At 36.4% G+C, this 26,879-nt stretch overlaps 1 protein-coding gene across 8 annotated transcripts in view; it reads left to right on the top strand.

The window, feature by feature from the left end:
* The window catches only part of SCAPER (S-phase cyclin A associated protein in the ER), a 562,100-nt gene that overhangs the window by 175,983 nt on the left and 359,238 nt on the right, over window positions 1-26,879 (top strand). For all 8 annotated transcript variants that reach the window (XM_030814840.1, XM_030814838.1, XM_030814836.1 and 5 more), the window contains 4 exons: window positions 2,314-2,456; window positions 17,627-17,708; window positions 19,163-19,315; window positions 20,295-20,402. In XM_030814840.1, the coding sequence (XP_030670700.1) occupies window positions 2,314-2,456; window positions 17,627-17,708; window positions 19,163-19,315; window positions 20,295-20,402 (486 nt within the window). The remainder of the gene's footprint in view (window positions 1-2,313; window positions 2,457-17,626; window positions 17,709-19,162; window positions 19,316-20,294; window positions 20,403-26,879) is intronic.

The raw sequence follows: 26,879 nt of genomic DNA, 5'->3' as shown, positions 1-26,879 counted from the left end.
CTTTGCAGGGTGCTTTGTGGGGTGCAAAGTTTCCTGTCTTTCGGGAATTTAAATTTTAGATTGGGAAATGGTAGCTGAATTTTACTCATTAGCTGTGTGGCTACCAGTTCTCTTTTCAAGTTATTAAAAATGGAAATTAATAGGTTGAGTAACTTTTTACATCCAGTTATCTCTTTTCATACAATGTTGGAGTTGGTCTGATGTCCATTAAAACAATCAGCAAGTTGACATTATGTTTACAAGTGTACACTTGGCTACACTGCACATACCTGAAGTAATTATTTTTACATAATACATATTTTATAAGATCAATTTAGGATTTAAAAAATTACATTCCTCAAGCCCTTGGTCTTAATAAAATATGAAATGAAAAATTCTGCTTTAATTCTTTATATTTAATGCCTAAGCTCTTTGTATTTTGTTGTGAAACGTGTTTTCAGATATAATATGGAATTTTTAAACTTCAGAAAAATTGGACTGTAAGAGGAATTTTTTTGTTCACTTTTTTTTTCAATGGAGAAAATTTTCTGTGCCAGATTTGATTGTTTTTAGTCTTAAGAGTTTTTGATATTTTTTTGGCTAACCAAGTTTCCACATATTATTCTTGATTAGTCATGAGAAATAGCTACAACTATTTCATGAATAGTATGCTCAGACAGTAAAAGATATATTTTAAAATCTAATTGCATGACTACAGCAGTCTGCAGTGTGCCTGTTATGTCCTCCTCAAATAAGAGCATTCCCTCCAATTCCCAGTTTACCCTCTTCTTATACCACCCACCCCCTCAAAAAAAAAAAAAAGAAAGAAATAGAGATCCTTTTGGCTATTTTTAAAAGGCTTTCTTTCCCTGGGGCAGATAGAGCTTGTAGTGCAGGTGAAGCTACTATTGTGAGCTCAGTTAACTGTTAGAAATGTTCAAATCTCTCTTCTGTGTTCCCTGAATAGAAATTGCTTTGTTATTTTTTTTCTGCTATCTTTACTGAGCCCTTACTATGGCTAAACTCTATGCTGAGAACTTACCTGTAATTAATAATTTACATCTCACAATCAACTGAGGCTCTTTAAGGTGAAGTACCTTGCCCAAGGTTATGTAAGTAGTAGGTACTAGAGCCTAGATCAATGTATTCCATTAATTATAGAGGAGAGGCTACCAAGAGGTTGTATGTGCTATCTGGGGAATGGGTATGGATTCAGAGAAACATATCAATAACATGAGGAACAAATATTCATGGCAAATATTTCATGAGTGACAAATATTTCATGTTGAAGTTACCCAGTTTTGATGATTTATCTTCTGGCTTGATGATGATGATGATGATAATTATTGAGAATTTTATATATGCCACTATGGTAAGTGCTTTTCATATATTAGCTCATCTGTGCTTTATAATATCCTAAGAAATACATATTATTATTTATCTTCTAGAAAAGTAAGGCACAGAGAATGTAACTAAGTAGCCCAGAGTCACTGTGCTAGTGAATAATGGGGTCAGGAAACAAAACCAGGGAATCTGACCCGATATCCACTCTTATACCCACTATGCTCTATTATATTACCTCTTTCTCCTTCTCACAAGCTGTCTTTACTTAATTCCATCATGAAACCTTAGTTCAGAAATAAAACCTATTAACTATGGTTTTTTCATCGTATTCAGGTATTTCTATAACCATATATTAACACAAGGCTTTAGAAGTGATTAATCAGAAAACATATATTAAGTTCTGTATTAGAGTTCTCTAGAGGTACAGAACTAATAGGATATATATGTGTATGTGTGTATATATATATGTGTGTGTATATATATATATGTTTATTAAGTATTAACTCACACAATCACAAGGTCCCACAACAGAGTGTCTGCAAGCTGAGGAGTAAGGAGAGCCAGTCCGAGTTCCAAAACTGAAGAACTTGGAGTCTGATGTTTGAGGGCAGGAAGCATCCAGCACGGGAGAAGGATGTAGGCTGGTAGGCTAGGCCAGTCTCTCTTTTCATATTTTTCTGCCTGCTTTATATTCTAGCCTCGCTGGCGGCTGATTAACCATCACAAGTTCCCACAAAACAAATATAACACAGCGTTTGCGTAAAAAAGGAAGTCTTTACTGAATTATGTGTAACACTGGTAAATGACTTTCAGAAACCAGATATCATTGCTATTTGATTTTTGTTTAAATTTTAAGAAGCAGAGTACCTAGTGGCAAGCCCATGTTTCTACTTGGCTTGAACATATAAGTTTGGTGAAAGGTGTATTACTTTGAATCATTTTTAGTTTACACATAATTCTAATATTGGAAAAAAATATTTCTAACATTAGGAACGCAAGAGAGCTCTAGAGGCAGAACGGCAGGCCCGTGTAGAAGAATTGTTAATGAAGAGGAAAGAACAAGAAGCCCGAATTGAACAACAGAGGCAAGAAAAGGAAAAAGCCCGTGAGGATGCAGCCCGGGAAAGAGCTAGGTATCTCATTTGCTATCTTGATGAACATTTTGCACTGAGTGAATATTCAAGTTGAGGTCTTAAAGCCATTTACTGTCATGTAGAGTTTTTTTGAGATGAGGTTTTGCGATGTTCCCCAGGTTGATCTTGAACTCTCTGACTCAAGTGATCCTCCCACCTTACCCTCCTGAGTAGCTTGGGCTACAGGTGTGTACCACCACACTCAAATCAAAAAATATATAATTTGATTCTGGATGGCTTCAGCAAAAGAGACTTTTGGGGAAGATACTGAGGACATAAGTAATAGAAGGTTAGAGGACCAGGTTTGGAAATGTTCTGTCAGACATGAAAGGCTAGATCACAAGAGTCACAGCAGTGGATTTTTTTTTTTTTTTTTTTGATGGAAACAGTCTGGTCAGCGTGTTGCCACTCTGATGATGATATATAACCTTCAGTTATCCCTTAGTTTTAATCACTTGTTTAAGATTTAAAGACACAGGAAAAAACATATAATTGGCCAAGCCTAAGTCCCTTTTATTGGTGTGACCTTACTGACATGATATTTTGTGACTTTCCGAATTATAGCGAAGTTGGTAGATGTGAAAAAATAGCTCTTTGTGGTTTTAATTTGCTTTTCTACTTGTCCCTGCTTAATAATAAGGCTGAGCAATTTTTTCACATGTTTATGGGCTGTTCGGGGTTTTTTAATGCAAAGCGCCTATTCAAATTTTTGTTCATTCCTGTATTGGGGTCTTTTTTTTCTTATTGATGTTTAGGGATTATCTTTACTAGATACTAAGTCTTTGTTAGTTATATATATTGCAAATATACCTATAGGTTGTGTCTTACCTTTTTTCTTTCTTTATGATGTGTTTTGATTAACATAACTCTTGGTTGCAGTTTAGTAGAACTGAACAAACTATAATTTATGCCTTTTGGTCTTATTTATGAAATCTTTTTCTATCCTAAGTTATAAGACATTCTTCAAAATTTTATACTTTTATCTTTAATAGTCTTTATTTATCTGCAATTGGTTTTATTGTGTATTTAGAGGTAGGAGTCTTACTTCATTTTCTCCATGTGGATACCCAATTATTCTAGCATACTTTATTGAAAAATGCATTTTTTTCCTGCTCTGCAAGGCTTTCTAACATAAGCCAAGTTTTTATATATGTGTGGGTCTGCTCGTGGACTATTGTGTTCTGGTCCAGTGATCACTTTTTTTGTCATCTGCCTTAGTTATCAAAGCTTTATAATAATTGTTGGTGTCTGGAACTATCCTTCACCTTATTTTTTATTAGGACTGTCCTGGCCCTATTTCATGTCTGTGTTAGTTTTAGAATCAGCTTGCTCAGTTCTATATTTAAAAAGAAACTATAAAATTTCAATTGGAATTGCATTGACTCTATAAATTCAGGCGTTAAGATTGATATTTTTATGTTGAATATTTTAATTTATGAGCATGCTACTAAATGTTTTTCTACTGATTTAGGTCTTTCAAAACATCTTTATATCCTTTCACCAAACTTACATGTTCAAGCCAAGTAGAAAATTTTTTTTCTATAAAGGATTTTTGTATGCTTTTTTATTGTGACAAAAAATATAAATAACATGAAATTTATCATTTTAATCATTTTTAAGTTTACAGTTCAGTGGCCTTGAGTACATTGACTTTTTTGTGAAACTATCACCACCATCTGTACCCAGAAATTTTTTCAGTTTCCGAGACTGAAATATTCTATCTACTAAGTAATAACTCCCCATTCTCTCCATTCCACACCCCCACTTGCCTCTGACAATCGTCCTGCTACTTTCTGTTTCTATGAATGTGACTGCTTTAGGGATCTTGTATAAGTGGAATCATACGGTATTTGTCCTTTTGTGACTTATCCTAACGTCTTCAAGTTTCATCCATGTTGTAGCATGTGTCAGGATTTTCTTCCTTTTTAAGACTGAATAGTATTTCATTGTATGTGTAATACCACGTTTTATTTATTCATTTCTTTGTTGAAGCAACTTGAGTTGCTTCTACCTTTTGACTCTTGTGAATAATGCTGCTATAAACATGGGTGTTACAAATGTATGTTTTAGTCTCTGCTTTTTAATTCCAAAAGTGAAGTGATTGGATCATATACTAATTTTATTGTTTTTTTTTTAAGAGAACCCTACTGTTTTTCATAGCAGCTGTACCATTTTTATGTTCTCAGCAGCATTGCACAGGGTTCCACATCCTCACCAATGCTTGTTATTTTGTTTTTTTAAAAATAGCGTTATTGAAGAGTGTGAAGTGGCATCTCATTCTCGTTTTGATTTCCGTTTCCCTGGTGATTAGTGACCTTAAGCGTCTTTTCATGTGCTTATTGGCCACTTCTTTATATTTTTGGGGAGAGGTTACCACTTAGGTCCTTTGCCTATTTGCTTGTTGGGTTATAGAGTTTTTTTTTATATATATATATTCTGGGCATTAACCCTTTATCAAAGATACAATTTACTGACATTTTCTCCCATTCTGTAGGTTGACTTTTCATTTTGTTGATAATGTCTATTGAAGAACAAGAGTTTTAAATTTGGATGTAGTTCAATTTGTCTATTTTTGTTGTTGTTATTGTTGCCTCTACTTTTTTTGTCATATTCAAGAAATCATAGCCAAATCCAATGTTGTGAAGTTTTCTCCTTGGATTTTCTTGTAACATTTTTATAATTTTAGGTCTTATGTTTAGATCTTGGATACAGTTTTAGTTAATTTTTGTATATCGTATAAGGTAAGGGTTCAACTTCATTCTTTTGCACATACTCAGTTTTTCCATCACCTCTTGTTGAAAAGACTGTCCTTTCTCTATTGAATGGTTTTGTCATCTTTTTCGAAATTATTTGACTTACATACAATGGCTCTATTTCTTGGCTCTCTGTTCTGTTTCATTGGACTATACATGTCTGTTTTGATGCTAGTCCATACTGTTTTGATTACTGTAGTTTTGTAGTAAGTTTTGAAATCAGGAAATGTAAGCCTCTTTGTTCTTTTCAAGATTGTTTTGGCTTGAGGATCCTTTGAGATTCATGTGCATTTTTAAATTTTTGTAAAAAATAAGTCATTGGGATTTTGATAGGGATTGCATTGAATCTATCGATTGCTTTGGGAAGTATGGCTTTTTTTTTTTTTTTAAATGTATACACTAAGAGAATTCAGGGTGGGCTGCTTGTAAAGGATGAGGCAGCCAATATGGACATCTTACCAGGGCTGAGTTTTTCAGTCCATGAACACATGATGTCTTTCCATTTATTTGTGTCTTCAGTTCCTTTCAACAGTGTTTTGTAGTTTTCCTTGCATCTATTTTTCTCATCCTTGTTATGTTTATTCCTATTTTATTTTTTGTACACATGATATTTTTGTTATTATTTTATCTTGTTATACAATTATAAATAGAATCTCTTTAAGTGCTTTTAAAATTTGTATGTTGCTGGTGTTTAGAAATACCATTTATTTTGTTTCAGCAACCTCGATAAATTCTGTTAACCATTCTAATAATTAATCTTAGATTTTTTTTAGCATTTTTTACATAAACATACCATCTACCAATATATAGTTTGGGTTTTTTTCCTCATCTTTATGCCTTTTGTTTTGTTAGTGGGCATCTTATTTATAAGGAATGCTTTCCACAATTAACTATTAAGGATATCTGCCTTAGGTTTTTTAAAAAATAGTTTTTATTTGTTGTTTATTTAAGGTATACATCATGATGTTGTAGAATACATATAGATAGTAAAAGGGTTACTATAGTGAAGCGAATTAACGTATCTATCTTCTCACATAGTTACCCATTTTATTTGTTTTAGTGGCAAGGGCAACTAAAATCTCATTTATCACAAATCCCAATACTGTACAATTTTATTACCTGTAGCCCTCCTGTTGTACGTTAGATCTCTAGACTTGTTCATCTTACATATCTGCAGTTTTGTGTCCTCTGATCTACATCTCCTCTTTTCTGCCCTCTCCCTCTTATGCACACCCCTGATAACCAATACCTTGTTTTCTGTCTCTGTATAATTGAATTTTTTTTTAAGATTTCACATATAAGTGAGATCATGCAATATTTTTCTTTCTGTGTCTGGCTCATTTTACTTAGGATAATGTTCTCTGGGCTCATCCATGTTGTGGCAAATGGCAATGTCTTGTTCCTTTTAGGGCTAAATGATATGTATACTGCAGTTTCTTTATCATTGTTTCTTTGATGGACACTTAGTTTGCTTTCATGTCTTGGCTGTTGTGAATAATGCCATAGGAAACATGGAAGTGCAAATATCTTTATGAGGTGGTGATTCCATTTCCTTTGGGTATATTGCCAGAAGAGGGATCAGCTGGGTCATGTGGTAGTTCTATTTTAAATTTCTTTAGAAACCTCCATACTGTTTTCCAGATGGCTGTACCAAGCCACACTCTCACCAACAGTGTAAAAGAGTTCCCTTTTCTCCATACCCTCACTAACATTTGTTTTTTGACCTTTTGATAATAGTCATCTAATGGGTGCGAGTTAGTATTTCATAATGGTTTTAGTGTTCATTTCTCTGATGATTAATGATGTACACCACCTTTCCATATATCTACTGACTATTTTTATGACTTCTTTGGAGAAATGTCTATGCAGATTCTTTACCCATTTTAAAATCAGTTTGTTTTTCTACTATTGAGTTGTATGAGGTTTTTTAATATCTATATTTTGCTTTTTGTTTGTTTGTTTTGTTTGTTTTTTGTTTTTTTTTTTTCTTTTTGAGGCAGAATCTTGTTCTCTTGTCCAGGCTGGAGTGAAGTGGCATGATTTTGGCTCACTGCAGTCTCCGCTTCCCAGGTTCAAGCGATTCTTGTGCTTCAGCCACTCGAGTAGCTGGGATTATAGGTGTGTGCCATCATGCCTGGCTGATTTTCGAACTCCTGACCTCAAGTGATCTGCCCGCTTTTGCCTCCCAAAGTGCTGGGATTACAGGCATGAGCCACCATGGCTGGCCTAGTTCTTTATATATTTTGGATATTAACTCTTCATTAGATATATGGACTAAATATTTTTCCCCATTCCTTAGGCTGATGTTTTATTGATTTTTTTCTTTGCTATGCAGAAACTATAAACTTCCCTCTTAGAAATGCTTTTGCTGCAACCCATAGATTTTGCTATGTTGCATTTCTATTGTTGTTTGTCCCAAGATATTTTTTAATTTCCCTTTTGATTTCTTCTTTAACTCATGACTTATTCTGGAGCATGTTATTTAATTGCTATGTATTTATGAAATTTTCAAGATTCCTTTTATTGATTTCTAGTTTTATATCATAGTGATCTGAAACAACAATAGATACAATTTGAGTCTTCTTAAATTTGTTAAGACGACTTGTTTTGTGGTTTAACATATGGCCTATCCTGGATAATGATCCATGTGGACCAGAAAAAAATGTATTGCTTTTGATGGGATGTTCTGCTTATGTATATTAGGTCCGTTTGATCAAAGTACAATTAAGTCTAGTATTTATTTTTTCTCTAGTTTATCTGTTGTTGACAGTGGGGTATTGAAGTCCCCTACTATTATTATATTGCTATCTATTTCTCCCTTCATGTCCATTAATATTTGCTTTATAGTTTTAGTGCTCCAATGTTAGATGCATATATATTTACAATTGTTACATCCCATTGATGAACTGACCTTTTTATCATTAAATAATGACCTCTTTATTATTTGTATATTTGCTATAGTTTTTTGTTTTGTGGTTACTATGAGCTTATACAAAACATCTTATACTGTTACACTTAACAACTGTTAAGTTGTTATCAACTGTTTAAGTTGATAATTTCTGGCACATAGAAAAACTGGACTTTTACTGTCCATCCCACAAGTTATGTTTTCGATGCCACAATATTCATCTTTTTATATTATGTATTCCTTAAAAACTTACTGTAGCTTTTGTTATTTTTGACTATTTTGGCTTTTAACCTTCATAATAGAGACATGTATGGTTTACATACCACACTTACAGTTTCAAAGTATTCTGACTTGACTAAGTATTTATCTCTACCAGTGAGTCTTATACTTTACATGTATCCATGGTGGTAATTATTATAATTTTCTTTCTGCTCGAAGAAGCATTTCATGTAACACAAGTCTATTGTCAGTGAATTCCTTCAACTTTTATTTGTCTGGGGAAGACTTTATTTCTCCTTCATTTCTGAAGGATAGTTTTCCTTGGTATGGTATTCTTAGCCGGCAGATTTTTTTTTTCCCTTTCATCATTTTGAATATGTCATCCCATTCTCCAGGCTTGCAAGGTTTCTGCAGAAAAGTCCAATGATACTCTGATGGACATCCCCTTATATGTGACTAGACAGTTTTCTCTTGCTGTTTTTAAAATTATTTCATTGTCTTTTCACTTTTGACAGTTTGATTATAATGTACCATGGAGAGAACCTTCTAAAGTTTATCTGAGGATCTTTGAGCTTCATTGACTTGTATGTAGATATCTCCTCCTAAGTCCCAAGGTTTAGGAAGTTTTTACCAATTATTTTATTTATATAAACCTTTTCTGTTTCTTCCCCCTTTGGAATTCCTACAATGTGAATATTTGTTTGCTTAGTGGTGTCCCATAGCCTCTCTTCATTCTTTTTTCTTTTTCTTCTCTTCTGAGTCATTTCAGAAGCCTTCAAGATTCTTTCTTCTGCTTGATCTAGCCTGCTGTTGAACCCTCTGTGGTATTTTTTATTTCATTGAATTCTTCAGCTCTAAGATTTTTATTGAGATTTTAAAAATCATATCTCTTTTATTGAATTTCTCATTCAGATCATGATTTATTTTTCTAATTTCATTGAATGGTCTTTTTTTATTCTCTTATGTTTCACTGAGTTTCCTTAGTTCATTATTTTGAATTCCTTTTTAGACAATTTGTAGATTTCTGTTTCTTTGGGGTTAGTTACTGGAGAGTTATTGTGTTCCTTTTAGTGGTTTCATATTTCCTTGCTTTTTCATGTTTCTTGTGACCCTGCCATGATGTTTGTACATCTGATAGTGCAGTCATATCTTTCCAACTTTACAGAGTGGGAAGGGGAAGACTTTCACCTGAAGATGGGCCTGAGGGTACTGCTTGGGTGTAGGACACAGTGGCTCTGCTTCTGTGTGGGTGCAGTGGTGTAGTTGTCATGCAGCTTCTTAGTTGTGATCAATGTCAGTGAAGACTGTGAGTGCCTCAGTGATCTGGGCTATAGGAGTCTGTGTCAGTGATGGTGGCTGCTGAGGTTATTGGGGCAAAGGTTGTAGGGGTCTTCCTGTTCTTGTCTTCCCCAAAGTAGGGAATCTTCATTGAGGGGGATCTCTTTTGGTATCAGGTCTGACATTGCTCACAGGCAGCCGCAGCAGCACTGGGTTATAGGGCACAGGGGCCCAGAGCAGCTGTGGAGCCAAGTTCCTGGGCTTAGGGTCTTATGAAACTACTGTAGCACCTGGGACTTCAGGCACAGGTTCACTTTCCAAGGCATGAGTGGATTCAGTTCTCCCACTACACAGGGTTTGTTTCTGTGGGGCATACCCCAGCAGCTTGGGCCCAGGGGACTGGGATGTAGCCATGCTTCTGACCTTGGGGGGCAGGGTGAGGCACTGGCATGATTCTGGGGAAGAAGGGGTCTCTGGAGACTCAGTCCCTGGTGAGCAGTGAACAGTTGCCATTTGGGATCCAGAACCAACTGGGTAACATGGTAGCTCAGGCTGTGGGTGATGAGGAGCATGCGGTGGTCACTTGGGACCCTGACTTGGTATAATAGCCCAGGCTCTATGAGGCTGGGTCCAGTGGCAACAAGGACCCAGGAATGGCAAGATACAGCTGTATCTTGGGCCCTGTGAGGTAGGGAACAATGCAGCAATAACCACCCCTTGGAGAGGTAGGGTGCCTCAGCAGATTGAAATGTAGGGGGACTAGTCCAGTTCTAGGTAGATGGGGCACTGTGTCTCTTTGGCCTAGAACACAGGGTTTCACAGCTCAGCCGAGGTTCTGAATCCCTGGAAGGCAAGTTGCCATATCTTGTCAGCCCCAGAAGGCATAGCTACTTGGGTCAGTAGAGCCTTTGGATCCCTGGGTGGGGGTGGGGTGGGGGTACTGCATCAGCTATGGTGCTGGGGGTGCAATTACTTTGGTGTGCCAGAGGCTCAGAGCTCCTGGAAATGTGAGGTGCTGTCTCACCAGTGGTATTGGCGGGGGTATATGTGGTCTGGGGGAGATATCAACTGTTTCTGTGTGCCAGAGGCCTGAGGTCTCCAATGAGTGGGATGCCACTTCAGTTCAATTTTAAGAGGAGGGTACACTAGCAACTGGAATTCAACACCTCTGCAGTAGCTTGGCCCTTTGTGGTAGGGTGTAGCAGTAGTTCAGCTGGGGGATGTCATGCTGCTGCGTGGATGTTGAGTTTTTCAAGTGTTTTTTATGTTTTTTTTTTTTAATATGGAAATAATTCTATAAAATTTCTCCTTTAATGTGTTAATGTGGTAATTAGTTGATTGATTTTTCTAATGTTAAATCAGACTTGCGTTTCTGGGATAAGCTCAACTTCGATTTGATGTATTTTCGTAATTTACTGATATAAATTATTGTTGGATATGGTTAACTAATTTTCAAGGTTTTTAACCTGGGGAGTAAACCATATATTTTTAAAAACAGTAAACATTTTTTATGAATTATAACAAACAAAAATACACAAATTTAAGTGTACATCTTGAAGAATTGTCATCTTACCCCTGTAACTACCTGGCCAAGAAAGCAAACACCATCAGCTCCCCAAAAGCCCCCTTTGTGTCCCTCCAAATCGCTACTACTACTACTACTACTACTACTACTACTACGACGACGACGACTACTACTACTACAATGGTAATCACATTTTTTACACTGTAGTCTAGTATATGCCTAGGAATGGAATTGCTGGGGCCCAGGGCATGCAACTATTCAACTTAAGTAGATACCACCAAATTGTTTAGTAATGTAATGGTTTCTGTATTCAGATGCTCCACACCCTTGCTTGAAATGGAAATTGACAGTTAAATTTTTTTTCGCAACTTTATTGTGGTATAACTGACCACTTATTAAACTGTACAATTTGATGAGTTTTCACATATGTAACCATTGCGAAACTATCTGCACAATCAAGATAATATATCCATCACCACCCCACCCAAATTTTTCATGCTGCTTGGTAATCCATTTCTCTTTTCTCTATCCTCAGCCCAGCACAGCCACTGATTTACTTTCTGTCTTGTCTGTCATCTTTTACTCTGCACTATTTTTTTGAGATTCCTCCATGTTGTGTTTATCTGTGGCTTGCTCTTTAAAAAAAAATTGCTGAGTAGTATTTGTGTGTATGTCATGCAAATTACAGTCCTTTTACCTCTTTGAGACATTTGGATTATGTCCAGTTTTTTTGGCTGTTACAGATAAAGCTGATATGGATGTTTGCATATGAGTCTTTTTGTGGCCATTCACTTTTGCTTCTCTTGAGTAAATAACTAGGAGAGGAATGGCTGGGTTGTAGAGTAGATGTATCTCAAACTTTTTAGGAAACTTAAAACTATTTTTTCAAAGTGTTTGTTCATTTTACATAGCCATCAGCAGCAAATGAGAGTTTCAGTTCCGTCACAACCCTTGACACCATTTGGTGGATCAGTTTTTTAAATATACAAGTTCTTTCTTGTTGGTGTGTGGTCATATTTCATTATTTTAATTTTCATTTCTCTAATGACTGGTGCTGTTGAACATGTTGTCAGTGTGCTTATTAGCTGTTCATATATCTTCTGTGGTGAAATGTCAAAGCTTGTGCTCATTTTTCATTTGGGTCATTTTATTATTGAGTTGTAAGAATTCTTTATATGTTCTGGATATACATTCTTTGTGAAGTGTATGACTTATAATCTATGGCTTATCTTTTCAGATTTTAAATAGTGTCTTTGAAGAATGTGAGTTTTTAATTTTGATGATGTCCAGTATATCAAAATTTCATTTTATATACAGTGGTTTTCATATCTAAGAAATTGTTGCCTAACACAAAAAGAAACCACAAAAAGTTTCTTCTGTGTTTACTTCAAGAAATGTTTCAGTCTGAGCACTTAGCATTTAGTTCTGTAATTCTTTTTAACTTTTGTAAATTTATTTGTTTGCATATAGATATCCAGTTATAGCACTGTTTATTGAAAATGTTATCCTTTCCCCACTGAAGTGCCTTACCATCTGTTAAAGATCAATTGATCATTGATGCACTGGTATATTCTAGACTCCATTCTGTTATATTGATATCTATATGTTTGTTCTTGTGACAGTACTACAGTTTTAATTACTGTAGTTTTATAGCATATTTTGAAATTAGTATAAATTCTCCAACTTGTTTCTTCTTTTTCAAAGTTGCCTTTCCATATAAATTTTAGGTTCAGCTTATCAGTTTCTGCAGGATTCTGATAGGAAATGCATTGAATCTATAGGTCAGTTTAGGGAGATTGACATCTTTACAATATTGTATATTACAATCCATGAATATGATGTTTCTGTTTAAATCTCCTTTAATTTCTGACAACAAGGTTTTGTAGTTTTTTGCATATAGGTCTTGCAATTCTTTTTAAAATTTATTTCTAAGTACTCTTTAAAGCTGCTGTAAATGGAATTGTTTTCTTTGGTTCATTTTTGGATTTTTCTTGCTAGTATGTAGAAATACAGTAGATTTTAATTTATTTCATTCTACAACTGTGTTTTTTATGGCCTTGTTAAACTTGCTTACAGAGTTCCTCAACTTATGGTGGAGTTAAGTCCTTATAAACTCATCATAAAGTCAAAAAGCTATAAGTTGAACGATTATTAGTTGGGGACTGTCTGTATTAGTTTGGGTAGGTTTTTTTTTTATTATTTTGGTTCTTTAGTACTTTTTATACATAAAGGCTTATGGCATCTGCGAATAAAGTTTGTTTTACTTCTTTATTTCTAATGTAGATGCCTTTAATTTCTTTGTTTTCTTTTTGCCCTCTTGCACGGGTTTTCTCCTTCTGTGTAATGTTCAATGGAAGTTGTGATGTTGGGTGTCCTTGTTTTGTTCTCAGTCTTGGTGGGAAAGCGTTCGGTCTTTCACCACTATGTATGACATTTGCTGTAGATTTTTGATAAAGTCTCTTTATAGATTGAGGAAGTTTCTTTCTATTTCTAGTTTGTTGAGAGCCTTTAACATGAATGCATTTTGAATTTGGTGAAATCCTTCTTTTTGTGGGTCCATTAAGATGACTGTGGGTTTTACTCTTTAGTTTATTAATATGGTATGTTACATTAATTTTTGGATGTTAAGATAACCTTGCATTCCTGGGTTAATTCCCGCTTTGTCAATGATATATAATAGTTTTTATTTGTCGATGGCTTCTTGCCAAGGGCATGTTCATGAGGGGTATTTATCTGTAGTTTTCTTGTGATGTTTTTGTCTGGCTTTTGTGTTATGGCAATTCTGGCCTTATAGAATGTTTCCTGCTCTATTTGAGAAATCATTTGCATAAGATTGGTATTATTTCTTTCTAAATGTTTGGGGGGATTTACCAGTAAAGCCATCAGGGCTTGGGTTTTTCTTTGTGGGAAGATTTTAAATTACCAGTTAAGTTTTTTCCCCCTTGTTTTTGGTCTATTGAGATTTTTCTGTATCTTTTGGAGTCAGCTTTGATGATTAATGTCTTCCTAGGAATTTGTCTTTTTCATCTTCAGTGATCTAACTTATTATAAAGTTCTTGGCAGGGTGCAGTGGCTCATGTCTGTAGTCTCAGCACTTTGGGAGGCCAAGGCGGGTGGATCATGAGGTCAAGAGATGGAGACCATCCTGGCCAACATGGTGAAACCCCATCTCTACTAAAAATGCAAAAATTAGCTGGGCGTGCATGGTGGCATGTGCCTGTAGTCCCAGCTACTCGAGAGGCTGAGGCAGGAGAATTGCTTGAACCCGGGAGGCAGAGGTTGCAGTGAGTCAAGATTGCGCCACTGCATTCCAGCCTGGCAGCAGAGCGAGACTCCATCTCATAAATAAATAAATAAAATAAAGTTGTTTGTAATTGTTTTATAAGTATTTTGAGCATGATTTATAGTGATGTCTCTCCTTCATTCTTTTTTCTTTTCTTTTCTGTTGCCCAGGCTGGAGTGCAGTGGTGCGCTCTCAGCTCCCCATAATCTCCGCCTCCCAGGTTCAAGTGGTTCTCATGCCTCAGCCTGCCAAGTAGCTGGGATGATAGGCATGTGCCACCACTCTGGGCTGATTTTTGTATTTTTAGTAGAGACAGGGTTTCACCATGTTGGCCAGGCTGGTCTTGAACTCCTGACCTCAAGTGATCTGCCTGACTTGGCCTCCCAAAGTGCTGGGTTTACAGGTGTGAGCCATCGTGCCCAGCCTCCTCTTTCATTCTTAATTTTGGTAATTTATGTCACTTTTCTTTCCTGTTAGTCTAGCTAAAGGTTTATGTATTTTGTCGCTCTTTCCAAAGAACTAACTTTTGGTTTCATTGCATTTCTATGTTGTGTTTCTGGTTTTTGCTTCATTGACTTCCACTTTGATGTTTATCATTTATTTCCTTCTGCTTACTTTGGGTTTGATTAGCTTTGCCTTCTTTTCTTCATGAGGTTGAAGCTTAGTTGATTGATTTTAAAATATTTTTACATTTATGTATGTATTTAATCTTTTTTCTTTTTTGTTTTTTTCTTTTTTTTCCTGCCCCACCCTCCCTGCATTTCTAATATAAACATTTAAAGGTATACTTTTTTTCTTAGCATATCTTTAAGCACCTCTCATCAATTTTGATATACTGTATTTTTATTTCCATTCAAGATACATTTGGCTCTTTCTATCCAGAGGTTCCGCATCTGCAGATTCAGTCAACCATGAGTCAAAAATATTCAGGAAGACAACCCCAAAACAATGATAAGAATAATACAAATACCAAATACAGTATAACAACTACTTATATAACACTCATATTGTATTAGGTGTTATAAGTAATCTAGGGATGATTTAAAATATATGGGAGAATGTTCATAGCTTATGTGCAAATACTACGCCATTTTTTTATAAGGGATTTGAACATCCTCAGATTTTGGTATGGTAGGGGATGTCCTAGAACCAATCCCCCTTGGATACTGAGGGACAACTATATTTTGTAATAGTTCTTATTTGATTCATGGGCTATTTAGAAGCATGTTACTTAGTTTCCAAATATTTGGGGATATCACAGATTTCTTCCTGTTGTTGATCTATAATGCAATCGTTTGTGAAGAATATACTTTGTATGATTTCATTGCTTTTACATTTATTGAGCTATACTTTATGACGTGGACCTTACTAGTGAATGTTCTTTGTGCTCTTGGAAAGTATGTGCATTCTGCTGTTGGATGGAGTGTTCTCTAAATGTCAGTTAGGTAAAGGTAATTGATATTGTCTGGTCTTCTGTATACTGCTGATTTTCTCTGTAGTTCTGTAAATTCTTGAGACAGAATTATCAAAATCTCCAAATATAAGTTGAACTGTGTATTTCTTGTTTTAGTTTTGACATTTTGGCTTCATGTATTTTGATGTACTGCTAGTTGCATGTAATTTATAATTGTTCTGCCTTACTGAGGTATTGATTCATTATAAAATATTCCTCTTTAACTTTTAAAAAATATTTGTTGTATTAATGTCAAATTGTCTCTGTGGTAAATATAGGCATATCTACTATTTACATGGTATGTCTTCTTATACTTTCATCCTTTTTGTGTTTTTGTATCTCAGATCTGTCTCTTGTAGGCTGTATATAGTTGGGTTTTGCTTTTCTATCTGGTTTGCTAATTTCTGCCTTTTGACTGGAATGTTTAGTCAATTCTCATTTGATGTAATTATTGGTATGACTGAATTTATGTCTGCCATTTTGATATTTTCTATGTCTCAAGTCTTTTTTGTTCTTCTTTACCTTTTGTTTTTATTAAATTACCACTTTTTGTTGTATTATTTTCCTTGTTTTTTAAAAAATTATATTATTTAGTTACTTTAATAGTTGCTTTTTGGATTATAGTATTCATCTTGACTTACTATATTCTACTTCAGGATAAAACTAAGTTAATTTTGTTAAAATAGAACAACTTTGTACCAAAGTTCTATGTCCTCTTCCCCTTGTGTTACCGTTTTCAGATATCTTACATATATATGTCATAAATGAAACAATAGTCTTGTAATTTTTTCTTGATACAGTTCTATATTTTAAGAGAACTAGGCTAATAAAAGAGAAAATATATTTATACATTTCTTTGTGTGTGTGTGTGTGTGTGTATCAACAGTTTGTTTCTTTTAATTTATTTATTTATCTTAATTTATTGTACTTTAAATTCTGGGATACATGAGGGGAGTGGTATGTGAAGCTGGCTATGCATGTTGTATGAGTCAAAAAGCAGAAGGATGCTACTTGTCTCACCATTTCGGTATGTAGATTTTCACTTAAACTTCCTGTTTTCAGTATTTTATCTCACCTCCAATTTGCCTTCTGTCCTGAATGCAGATCTTTTTGTTCAGCCCCTCTAGGGAGTAATCTCTTCACCTTCTGCCGGCATGGGGAGATTTGGAGATCTGCTGTATTTTGAGGCCTTCCCAATCTGCTTATTTTTATCCTCAACCTTTATCCCTTCCTTCATAAGTGAATAGTTTCTTCAATTTCTGAGCTTCTATGGAATTTTGCTAGTAGAATCACCTTGCTTATTAGTTTCCCTCTGAAAGCTTAGATTTCAGCTTTCTCAGGATTGCTTCTCAGCTTTTGAAATATTGATGTCCATTTTTTGTGATTATTTCCTCTTCTACTTTGTCTTTGTGAGTTTATGCCTTTTCTATTCCTTTTTATGGTTTAATTGAGTTTTTGGAAAATAGAGATAAATATAGTTTTCAACATGCCATATTTAAATGACAGTCTTTGAGCTAATATTTAAACCCATGCCTGGGTTCAGAAACCCGTTTCATAACTGATAATCTCTATTGTTTCCCAAACATTTAATTAGCAATATACCTGAGACTTAGTAGGCACTCGAAGAAGAATATTTTTAAAAAATATCCCTTTAGACTATATAAGCCTATGTTTCCTAATTGTATTTTTGAGTTCCATGAGATTTGTTACTTTAAGCAGTTGAGTTCATAATTTTTACTGTCTTCTTACAGAGACAGGGAAGAACGATTGGCAGCACTCACAGCTGCTCAACAAGAAGCTATGGAAGAGTTACAGAAAAAAATTCAGCTCAAGGTAAGGATAGTATGTATTTTTAATTTGAAATTTTAGAGCTTACAGTGGAGCATGAGATCAAAATTTTGTAGAACAAAAATTGAATTAATTTGTATTCTTAATCTTTGCACAACAAAGATTATATAATTTTACTATGATCATTTCTAACTCAGTATCTGGAAACTTAAGTTTACTTTGATATGGTAGAGCCATTGAGGAAAAAAAATTTAAGAAAGTTTAACATTTCCTGTTTTTACTAAGCAATTTACTAATGACTTGAAGGCATTACAGGTAGGCTTCTTATATTCATAGGTTTTAATCACTGAAAAGTAAATTAAAAGATGTTTCTTATAATTTGGTTCACTTGATTTCAGTGCTTATGAATTGCGTAATTATAGCTTGGGAGATTATGATAAACTGATACTTTCTAGAAAATTTTTAGCATTACTACAACCTATAGGCAGTCTATAACAGTATGAATGTTTCATATTATATCACAGTTATTTACATGCTGGCTCCTCACAGTGACAGTAAAACCCTTAAGGTAGAAGACTGTATTTTATTATTTGTATAGTCCTAGAAATTTATCATTCATTTAAATTTATTGTAGCAGGTATTTATTGAGCCTTGTGGTAGGCAGGGGAATGCAGAGATAAGGCATGGTTCTGATTTTTAAGAAGCTCTTCATTTACTTTAAATTCAGATGCTAAGTACATAACCTCCACATAGAGAGAGGCATACATGAAATGCTGTGGAAGCACCAAAGAGGACACTTAGTCTAACATGAGGAGTGTCAGAGGTTAGGGAAGTGATTTTAAAGAACACTTCCTGAGCTGGATCTTGAAAGAAGGATGAGTAAAATGGATAGGTAGGTGGGATGCCATTCTAGCCATATCAGATAGATGAGTATAAGGACAAAGGTCTGAAATAGTGCTTTTTCCCCCAGGATTGTCACTGGAGGTATAAAAATGAAGTAGGTTATAGGTTTGGTCATGATGGGCCTTGCCTGCTGTATGGATAAGCATGTGCTTTACCTGTAGGTTAACATTTCCCATGGTGGGTTCCAGGAAGTGGTTCTCAAAAATATGTTACTGGCAAATAATTTGGAAGTTGATGCCTACTAAAAGCTAGGTGCATTGAGTCATAGATCACAGTGACATACTGGAGGTTCTGTGAAGTTCTACATTAAAAAACTGTTTAGCTTTAGCTTACTGTTTTCCAAATTTATTTGACCGTGGGACCTGTTCTATAAAACACTTGTTAATATCTCCTGGAGCACACTTTAATAAACATTAGTGTTCATGTGGGTGATATTAAAGGGCTTTGTGTAAAGCTTTGTCTTCAGTGTGTGTAGATTGTCATAGAAACGACATTCTCCTATTATTTTTGAAGTTTTAATGGAAATATTATTTTTCCGAGTTCTCACCATAATTTGAATAATTTTTGAAATTCTTGCACTTTGACTTCATCTACAGCATGATGAAAGTATTCGAAGGCACATGGAACAGATTGAGCAAAGAAAAGAAAAAGCTGCTGAGCTAAGCAGTGGGCGACATGCAAATACTGATTATGCCCCCAAACTGACCCCTTATGAAAGAAAGAAGCAGTGTACTCTCTGCAATGTCCTGGTAGGTTGTTATATCAATATTGTAATGATATAGTTTACTATTAAAGTTTATGAAACCATGGAAATATATTCTTCCAGTCTTTGAAAACTCATGCTAAAGCAGGCGAGATGTGGCAGCTCACGCTTGTAATTTCAGCACTTTAGGAGACTGAGGTGGGCGGATCACTTCAGGCCAAGAGTTCGAAACCAGCCTTTCCAATATGGTGAAACCCTGTCTCTACTAAAAATACAAAAAATTAGCTGGGCATGGTGGCGCATGTCTGTAATCCCAGGTACTCGGGAGGCTGAGGCATGAGAATCCTTTGAACCCAGGAGGCGGAGGTTGCAGTGAGCCAAGATCATGCCACTGCACTCCATCCTGGGTGACAAAGCAAGACTGTTTCAAAAAATAAAACTCATGCTAAGGCATCTGCTGAGTGACCTGGATTTCTTTCATGATTCTGAATGAAAAGTGTTACAGATAACATCAGCATTTTGGAATAGCAGTAAAAGTGCTAAAGAATATAGTTACTATTAAAATGGATGATTACCTGCTTAATGTGATAGCCCAAGTCAGTATTTTTGGGGTATTAGATCTAAAAAAAAGAAAGCAACATTTTCACTGCTGAGACTTGAACCTTCAAACTTAGAGGAAATAATTTCCTCTTAGGCTGGCTATAACATGTCTTTTTTTTTTTTTTTTGAGATGGAGTATCGCTTTGTCACCCAGGCTGGAGTGCAGTGGCGCGATCTCAGCTCACTGCAACCTCCGCCTCCCAGGTTCCAGCGATTTTCCTGCCTCAGCCTCCTGAGTCTTTTTTTTAACCATTTGTCTTCTAGGGGATTCTCAGAATTATGTTCTGAGGAAACTATTTTTAAGACTAATATGTAAATACTGGGTGGATCTCAACTCACATAATATCATATACTGGACTGAAGTGTAGTGTTTAAAATTCACATAATGTTATATTGATTACATTGCTTCGATTTTATGCTTTCAGATCTCTTCAGAGGTATATCTTTTTAGCCATGTTAAAGGGAGAAAACACCAGCAAGCCGTGAGAGAGAATACCAGCATCCAGGGGCGTGAACTTTCAGATGAAGAAGTGGTAAACTTTATTTTTGTTCATTTACAATTGTTTGTTGAGTACCCAATATGTGCTGTTTTATTATAAAGAATTCCATGTTTGTATTTATTTCTATGATTATTTAAAACTATATTTAGCACTTAATAGCTACTATAATATAGTGTACAAATGTGTCATTATTTTAGTGTATATATTAATTTAACAAGAAAGATAGAAAAAAGAATTTAATGCTGTTATTTACATAATTTCAGTATAAGGAAAGGTTATGGTATATTGATATTTTAATAATGCAGGAAAATAATCACTCGATGACATGCCACATTCTTGGAAAACAGTTAACCACATAAATTTCACTTAAGAGGATAATTTTGGATTAGTATACCATTTAGAAGCTTTTGGAAATTCATTATTTCTTCACACAAAATTATTGTCAACATGGAATTTAGATTTGTATAAATATGTATATGAATATTTTTCATGTAACTTTTTGAAACTTGGATGACATAGCTAGATAATCTATGAATTTGTTGTCCTATTTATTATAGTAAATTTTTAAAACTACTCAAGAATAAGAAATTCGTATTTGTTAAGCAACTCAAGCTGTCCAGGAAAAGTTATTGTGGGTTCTTTGAGGGCAGGTACCTTTATGTAGGTGCATGTGTATATTCAACTTTTTTTTTTTAGGTATGGCATTCATTAGTCAAGAGCACAAATCTCAAGTATATAGCTGATGAATTTTTACATATGTATAAACTGATATAAAACCACCCAGATCATAATATAGACCATTTGTTGTACCCTTTGGGCTCCTCTTATGCCCCCTCCTACTTATGTCTCCAAAAGTTAACTACTATGAATTTTTGCATCATTATTTAGTGTTGCCTGTTCTTAAATTTCATATAAATGGTATCATACAGTATGTATTCTTTTGTGCCTGACTTTATACATTCATGCTTAACCCTGCGAAATTGATTCCTATTGTTTATGTGAAGCTGTAGTTATTTTTTTTTTTTTTTTTTTTTTTTTTTATTTATTTTTACATGTGCCAATGTGCAGGTTGTTACATATGTATGTGCATGTGATTCTGCATTAACTCGTCATTTAGCATTAGGTGTATCTCCTAATGCTGTCCCTCCCCCCTCCCCCCACCCCACAACAGTCCCCGGAGTGTGATGTTCCCCTTCCTGTGTCCATGAGTTCTCATTGTTCAATTCCCACCTATGAGTGAGAACATGCGGTGTTTGGTTTTTTGTCCTTGCGATAGTTTACTGAGAATGATGTTTTCCAGTTTCATCCATGTCCCTACAAAGGACATGAACTCATCATTTTTTATGGCTGCATAGTATTCCATGGTGTATATGTGCCACATTTTCTTAATCCAGTCTATCGTTGTTGGACATTTGGGTTGGTTCCAACTCTTTGCTATTGTGAATAGTGCCGCAATAAACATACGTGTGCATGTGTCTTTATAGCAGCATGATTTATAGTCCTTTGGGTATATACCCAGTAATGGGATGGCTGGGTCAAATGGTATTTCTAGTTCGAGATCCCTGAGGAATCGCCACACTGACTTCCACAATGGTTGAACTAGTTTACAGTCCCACCAACAGTGTAAAAGTGTTCCTATTTCTCCACATCCTCTCCAGCACCTGTTGTTTCCTGATTTTTTAATGATGGCCATTCTAACTGGTGTGAGATGGTATCTCATTGTGGTTTTGATTTGCATTTCTCTGATGGCCAGTGATGATGAGCATTTCTTCATGTGTTTTCTGGCTGCATAAATGTCTTCTTTTGAGAAGTGTCTGCTCATGTCCTCTGCCCACTTTTTAATGGGGTTGTTTGTTTTTTTCTTGTAAATTTGTTTGAGTTCATTATAGATTCTGGATATTAGCCCTTTGTCAGATGAGTAGGTTGCAAAAATTTTCTCCCATTCTGTAGGTTGCCTGTTCATTCTGATGATAGTTTCTTTTGCTGTGCAGAAGCTCTTTAGTTTAATGAGATCCCATTTGTCGATTTTGGCTTTTGTTGCCATTGCTTTTGGTGTTTTAGACATGAAGTCCTTGCCCACGCCTATGTCCTGAATGGTATTGCCTAGGTTTTCTTGTAGGATTTTAATGGTTTTAGGTCTAACATATAAGTCTTTAATCCATCTTGAATTAATTTTTGTATAAGGTGTAAGGAAGGGATCCAGTTGCAGCTTTCTACATATGGCTAGCCAGTTTTCCCAGCACCATTTATTAAATAGGGAATCCTTTCCCCATTTCTTGTTTTTGTCAGGTTTGTCAAAGATCAGATAGTTGTAGCTATGCGGCATCATTTCTGAGGGCTCTGTTCTGTTCCATTGATCTATGTCTCTGTTGTGGTACCAGTACCATGCTGTTTTGGTTACTGTAGCCTTGTAGTATAGTTTAAAGTCAGGTAGCGTGATGCCTCCAGCTTTGTTCTTTTGGCTTAGGATTGACTTGGCGATGCGGGCTCTTTTTTGGTTCCATATGAACTTTAAAGTAGTTTTTTCCAATTCTGTGAAGAAAGTCATTGGTAGCTTGATGGGGATGGCATTGAATCTATAAATTACCTTGGGCAGTATGGCCATTTTCACGATATTGATTCTTCCAACCCATGAGCATGGAATGTTCTTCCATTTCTTTGTATCCTCTTTTATTTCATTGAGCAGTGGTTTGTAGTTCTCCTTGAAGAGGTCCTTCACATCCCTTGTAAGTTGGATTCCTAGGTATTTTATACTCTTTGAAGCAATTGTGAATGGGAGTTCACTCATGATTTGGCTCTCTGTTTGTCTGTTATTGGTGTACAAGAATGCTTGTGATTTTTGTACATTAATTTTGTATCCTGAGACTTCGCTGAAGTTGCTAATCAGCTTAAGGAGATTTTGGGCTGAGACAATGGGGTTTTCTAGATATACAATCATGTCATCTGCAAACAGGGACAATTTGACTTCCTCTTTTCCTAATTGAATACCTTTTATTTCCTTCTCCTGCCTGATTGCTCTGGCCAGAACTTCCAGCACTATGTTGAACAGGAGCGGTGAGAGAGGGCATCCCTGTCTTGTGCCAGTTTTCAGAGGGAATGCTTCCAGTTTTTGCCCATTCAGTATGATATTGGCTGTGGGTTTGTCGTAGATAGCTCTTATTATTTTGAGATACGTCCCATCAATACCTAATTTATTGAGAGTTTTTAGCATGAAGGGTTGTTGAATTTTGTCAAAGGCCTTTTCTGCATCTATTGAGATAATCATGTGGTTTTTGTCTTTGGTTCTGTTTATATGCTGGATTACATTTATTGATTTGCGTATGTTGAACCAGCCTTGCATCCCAGGGATGAAGCCCACTTGATCATGGTGGATAAGCTTTTTGATGTGCTGCTGGATTCGGTTTGCCAGTATTTTATTGAGGATTTTTGCATCAATGTTCATCAAGGATATTGGTCTGAAATTCTCTTTTTTGGTTATGTCTCTGCCAGGTCCTGGTTATTTTTCTTAGCTTTATGTCAGTGTCCTCCTACGTAGCATCAAGAACATGTCTGTAGTTGAATAGTATTTGGTTTACTGACTTGTTAAAAGATGGGGAAACAGGAAGAGCCAAGATGGCTGACTAGATGCAGCCAGGAAGAGCATCTCCCACTGAGAGAACAGACCATCAAGAAGGCTGGCACACTCTGAGCAGATCTTCCTAAGGAAGGCATTGAGAGTAGAGGGAGGGAAGGCACACCCTGGGCTGAAGCTGCGGGAGAAAGCAGGGAACGCTGCCTGGCTTTGTAGAGCACCAGGACTCTCTCCTGAGGAAGAGGTGGCTAACTAAGCAAGGAGTGGCCCACTGTCACCACGGACCTCTGGAATCCTAGCTGCAGGAGACCCCATGACCCCCACGAACATTTGAGCTGTCAGGGAGAATTTCTTGGAGAGGTGGCAGGGACTGGAGTCCAGCTTGTGAAGAGCCCAGAGGGTTTGACACAGAAAGAGTTGCTGTGGAGAGCATCCAGAGATGCTCAACCGCCAAGTCTCACTGTGTTCCACTAGGTGGCTTTGGCCATTATTGTCTGTCAGACCTGCACACAGCAGGGCTGTCTTGACAGTGGGACAGGGCTGGTGTAATCCGAGCACCCTGGCCTGATGGCATCTCCCAGGGTCCTTGCCTGGCCATGCCATCTTGCAGTGCAGACTTGGATGCCCAAACGAGGTGCTTCCAGGTGGTTGCCACCATAGCTCCTACCCCAGGAAACCCTGCCTGACCATCGGAGAGCTTCTGCACCTGCTGGCATGCAACTACCCACAGCCTCTCCCCACCACTTTCTGGCAGCTGCATGGACTTTGCCACCATGCTGCTAGTGGCGCCAGTGCAGGTATGGACTCTGTTGCCACTGCCCTGCCATCACCAGTGTGCGAACACATGTTCACACTCTGCCAGCTGCAACTGCATGCTTGCGGAACCTGTGACTGCTAGCCTGTGCACTTGGACCTGGTAACACCGTGCTGATGAAGTGATTTTGCCAGCGCCCGCCATTGAAGTGTTGTTGCCAGCGGACCAGGAACACCTTAGCCACTCCAGCGCAGCAAGTGCTTAACCTTGAGGTGCCTAAGAGCAAAGCCATGGGCCTGGTCTCAGTTCCCCAGGGCATGCAGTCCAGAAATCATCCAGAAACAAAGCCAGTTCATTGAACGCGCAGTGTATACTGCAGTCAAACCCTCAAGGGCATCAAAGAGTATAAAAACAAAAAGCCTCATCCATAGGACAGCAATTTCAAAGATGAAAGGAACATCCTTTCATGTTAAAAACCCTCAACAAACTAGGAATTGAAGGAACATAGCTCAAAATAAGAAGAGCCATCTATGACAAACCCACAGCCAACATCATACTGGAGGGGCAAAAGCTAGAAGCATTCCCCTTGAGATCTGGAATGAGACAAGGATTCCCACTCTCACCACTCCTATTCAACATAGTACTGGAAGGCCTAGCCAGAGCAATCAGGCAAGAGAAAGAATCAGAGGCATCCAAATAGCATGAAAAAAGTGAAACCATCTCCCTTTGCAGATTATATAATTCTATACCTGGAAAACCTCAAAGGGTCTGCTCCAGAGCTCCTAGATCTGATAAACAACTTCAGTGAAGTTTCAGGACACAAAATAATGTACAAAAATCAGTAGTGTTTCTACACAGCAACAACATCAAAGCTGAGAGCCAAATCAAGAACTCAGTCTCATTCAAAATAGCTACAAAAAGAATAAAAAATCTGGGAGTCTAGCTAAACAGGGAGGTGAAAGATCTCTATGGATGAGAATTACAAAACACTACTCAAAGATATCAGAGAGAACACAAACAAATGCAAAAGTGTTCCACGCTCATGGATAGGAAGAGTCAGTATTGTTAACATGGGCATATGGCCCAAAGCAATTTGCAGATTCAATGCTATTCCTATCAAACAACCAATGACATTCTTCACAGAATTAGAAAAAACTATTCTAAAATTCATATGGAACCAAAAAGATAGCCCAGTCTGAGCTCACTTTTTTTGTGATTTTTTTTAACTTGGAAGAATTTTGCTCAAGTTTTAACCACTTTGATGGCTCTAAACTCCAAATTCTGTCTCCTCAGCTCACTAAGACTGCTACTGTCTGCTTGCACTGTTCTCCCACGCCAAAAATTGGCATAAACCTTGAAGGAAGTATCCAGAATGAATGTACAGCTAATTTTATGTGCTTGCATTTTTTTAGGCATCGTAGTCTTTCAAGTCCTGTCTGTGTTGGCTTTTGTTCCCTTCAAATAGTCGATTTGTGTATTTTGTACAACTTTTGGCATTGGATTAGTCCAGTACAAGCCAGTTCACGGTAGCTAGAATTAAAAGTCTCCAGTGTTCGAGCCCTGCATATTCATGTTTGATACAATGCTTGACATATAGTTAAGGTTATTTATAAATGTCCGTTGAGTTGAATCGAAATGAAAAGTTTATATAGAGTGGCTTGAAGATATCATTGGAGTAAAACTCTCAATTTCACCTTTGTAAATTCTAAGTACTTTTAATACAAATGAAATGGAACATGGAACTAATAATCTACTTTACCTCAAATAATTTTCTGCCTTTTACTCAAATCGTCGAGTATTTTAAGAGAGAATAGTATGGATTTTTTTATTACTTAAATCTTTCATGATTACCCCCATTTTCTACTTGAGTTTTCTGTTTAGAACTATAGTCATGTTTTGTGTACTCTACTTTTGAAAACAATCCTTAATTGCCTCAATTACTTGTAATAATTCCCATTGTAAAGGATATTCTTTCCTTTATAAAAATTATTTGTGGCCAGGCGCGGTGGCTCACGCCTGTAATCCCAGCATTTCGGGAGGAGGCCAAGGCGGGTGGATCACCTGAGGTCGGGAGTTAGAGACCATCCTGGCCGACATGGTGAAACCCTGTCTCTACTAAATATACAAAAATTAGCTGGGCATGGTGATGTGCGCCTGTAATCCCAGCTACTTCAGAGGCTGAGGC

The sequence above is a fragment of the Nomascus leucogenys genome, chromosome 6 (genome assembly GCF_006542625.1).
Source record: "Nomascus leucogenys isolate Asia chromosome 6, Asia_NLE_v1, whole genome shotgun sequence".
NCBI classification, from domain to species: Eukaryota; Metazoa; Chordata; class Mammalia; order Primates; family Hylobatidae; genus Nomascus; species Nomascus leucogenys.
The sequence above is the reverse complement of the archived record's forward strand: the minus strand, read 5'-3'. Positions and strand labels throughout refer to the sequence as shown.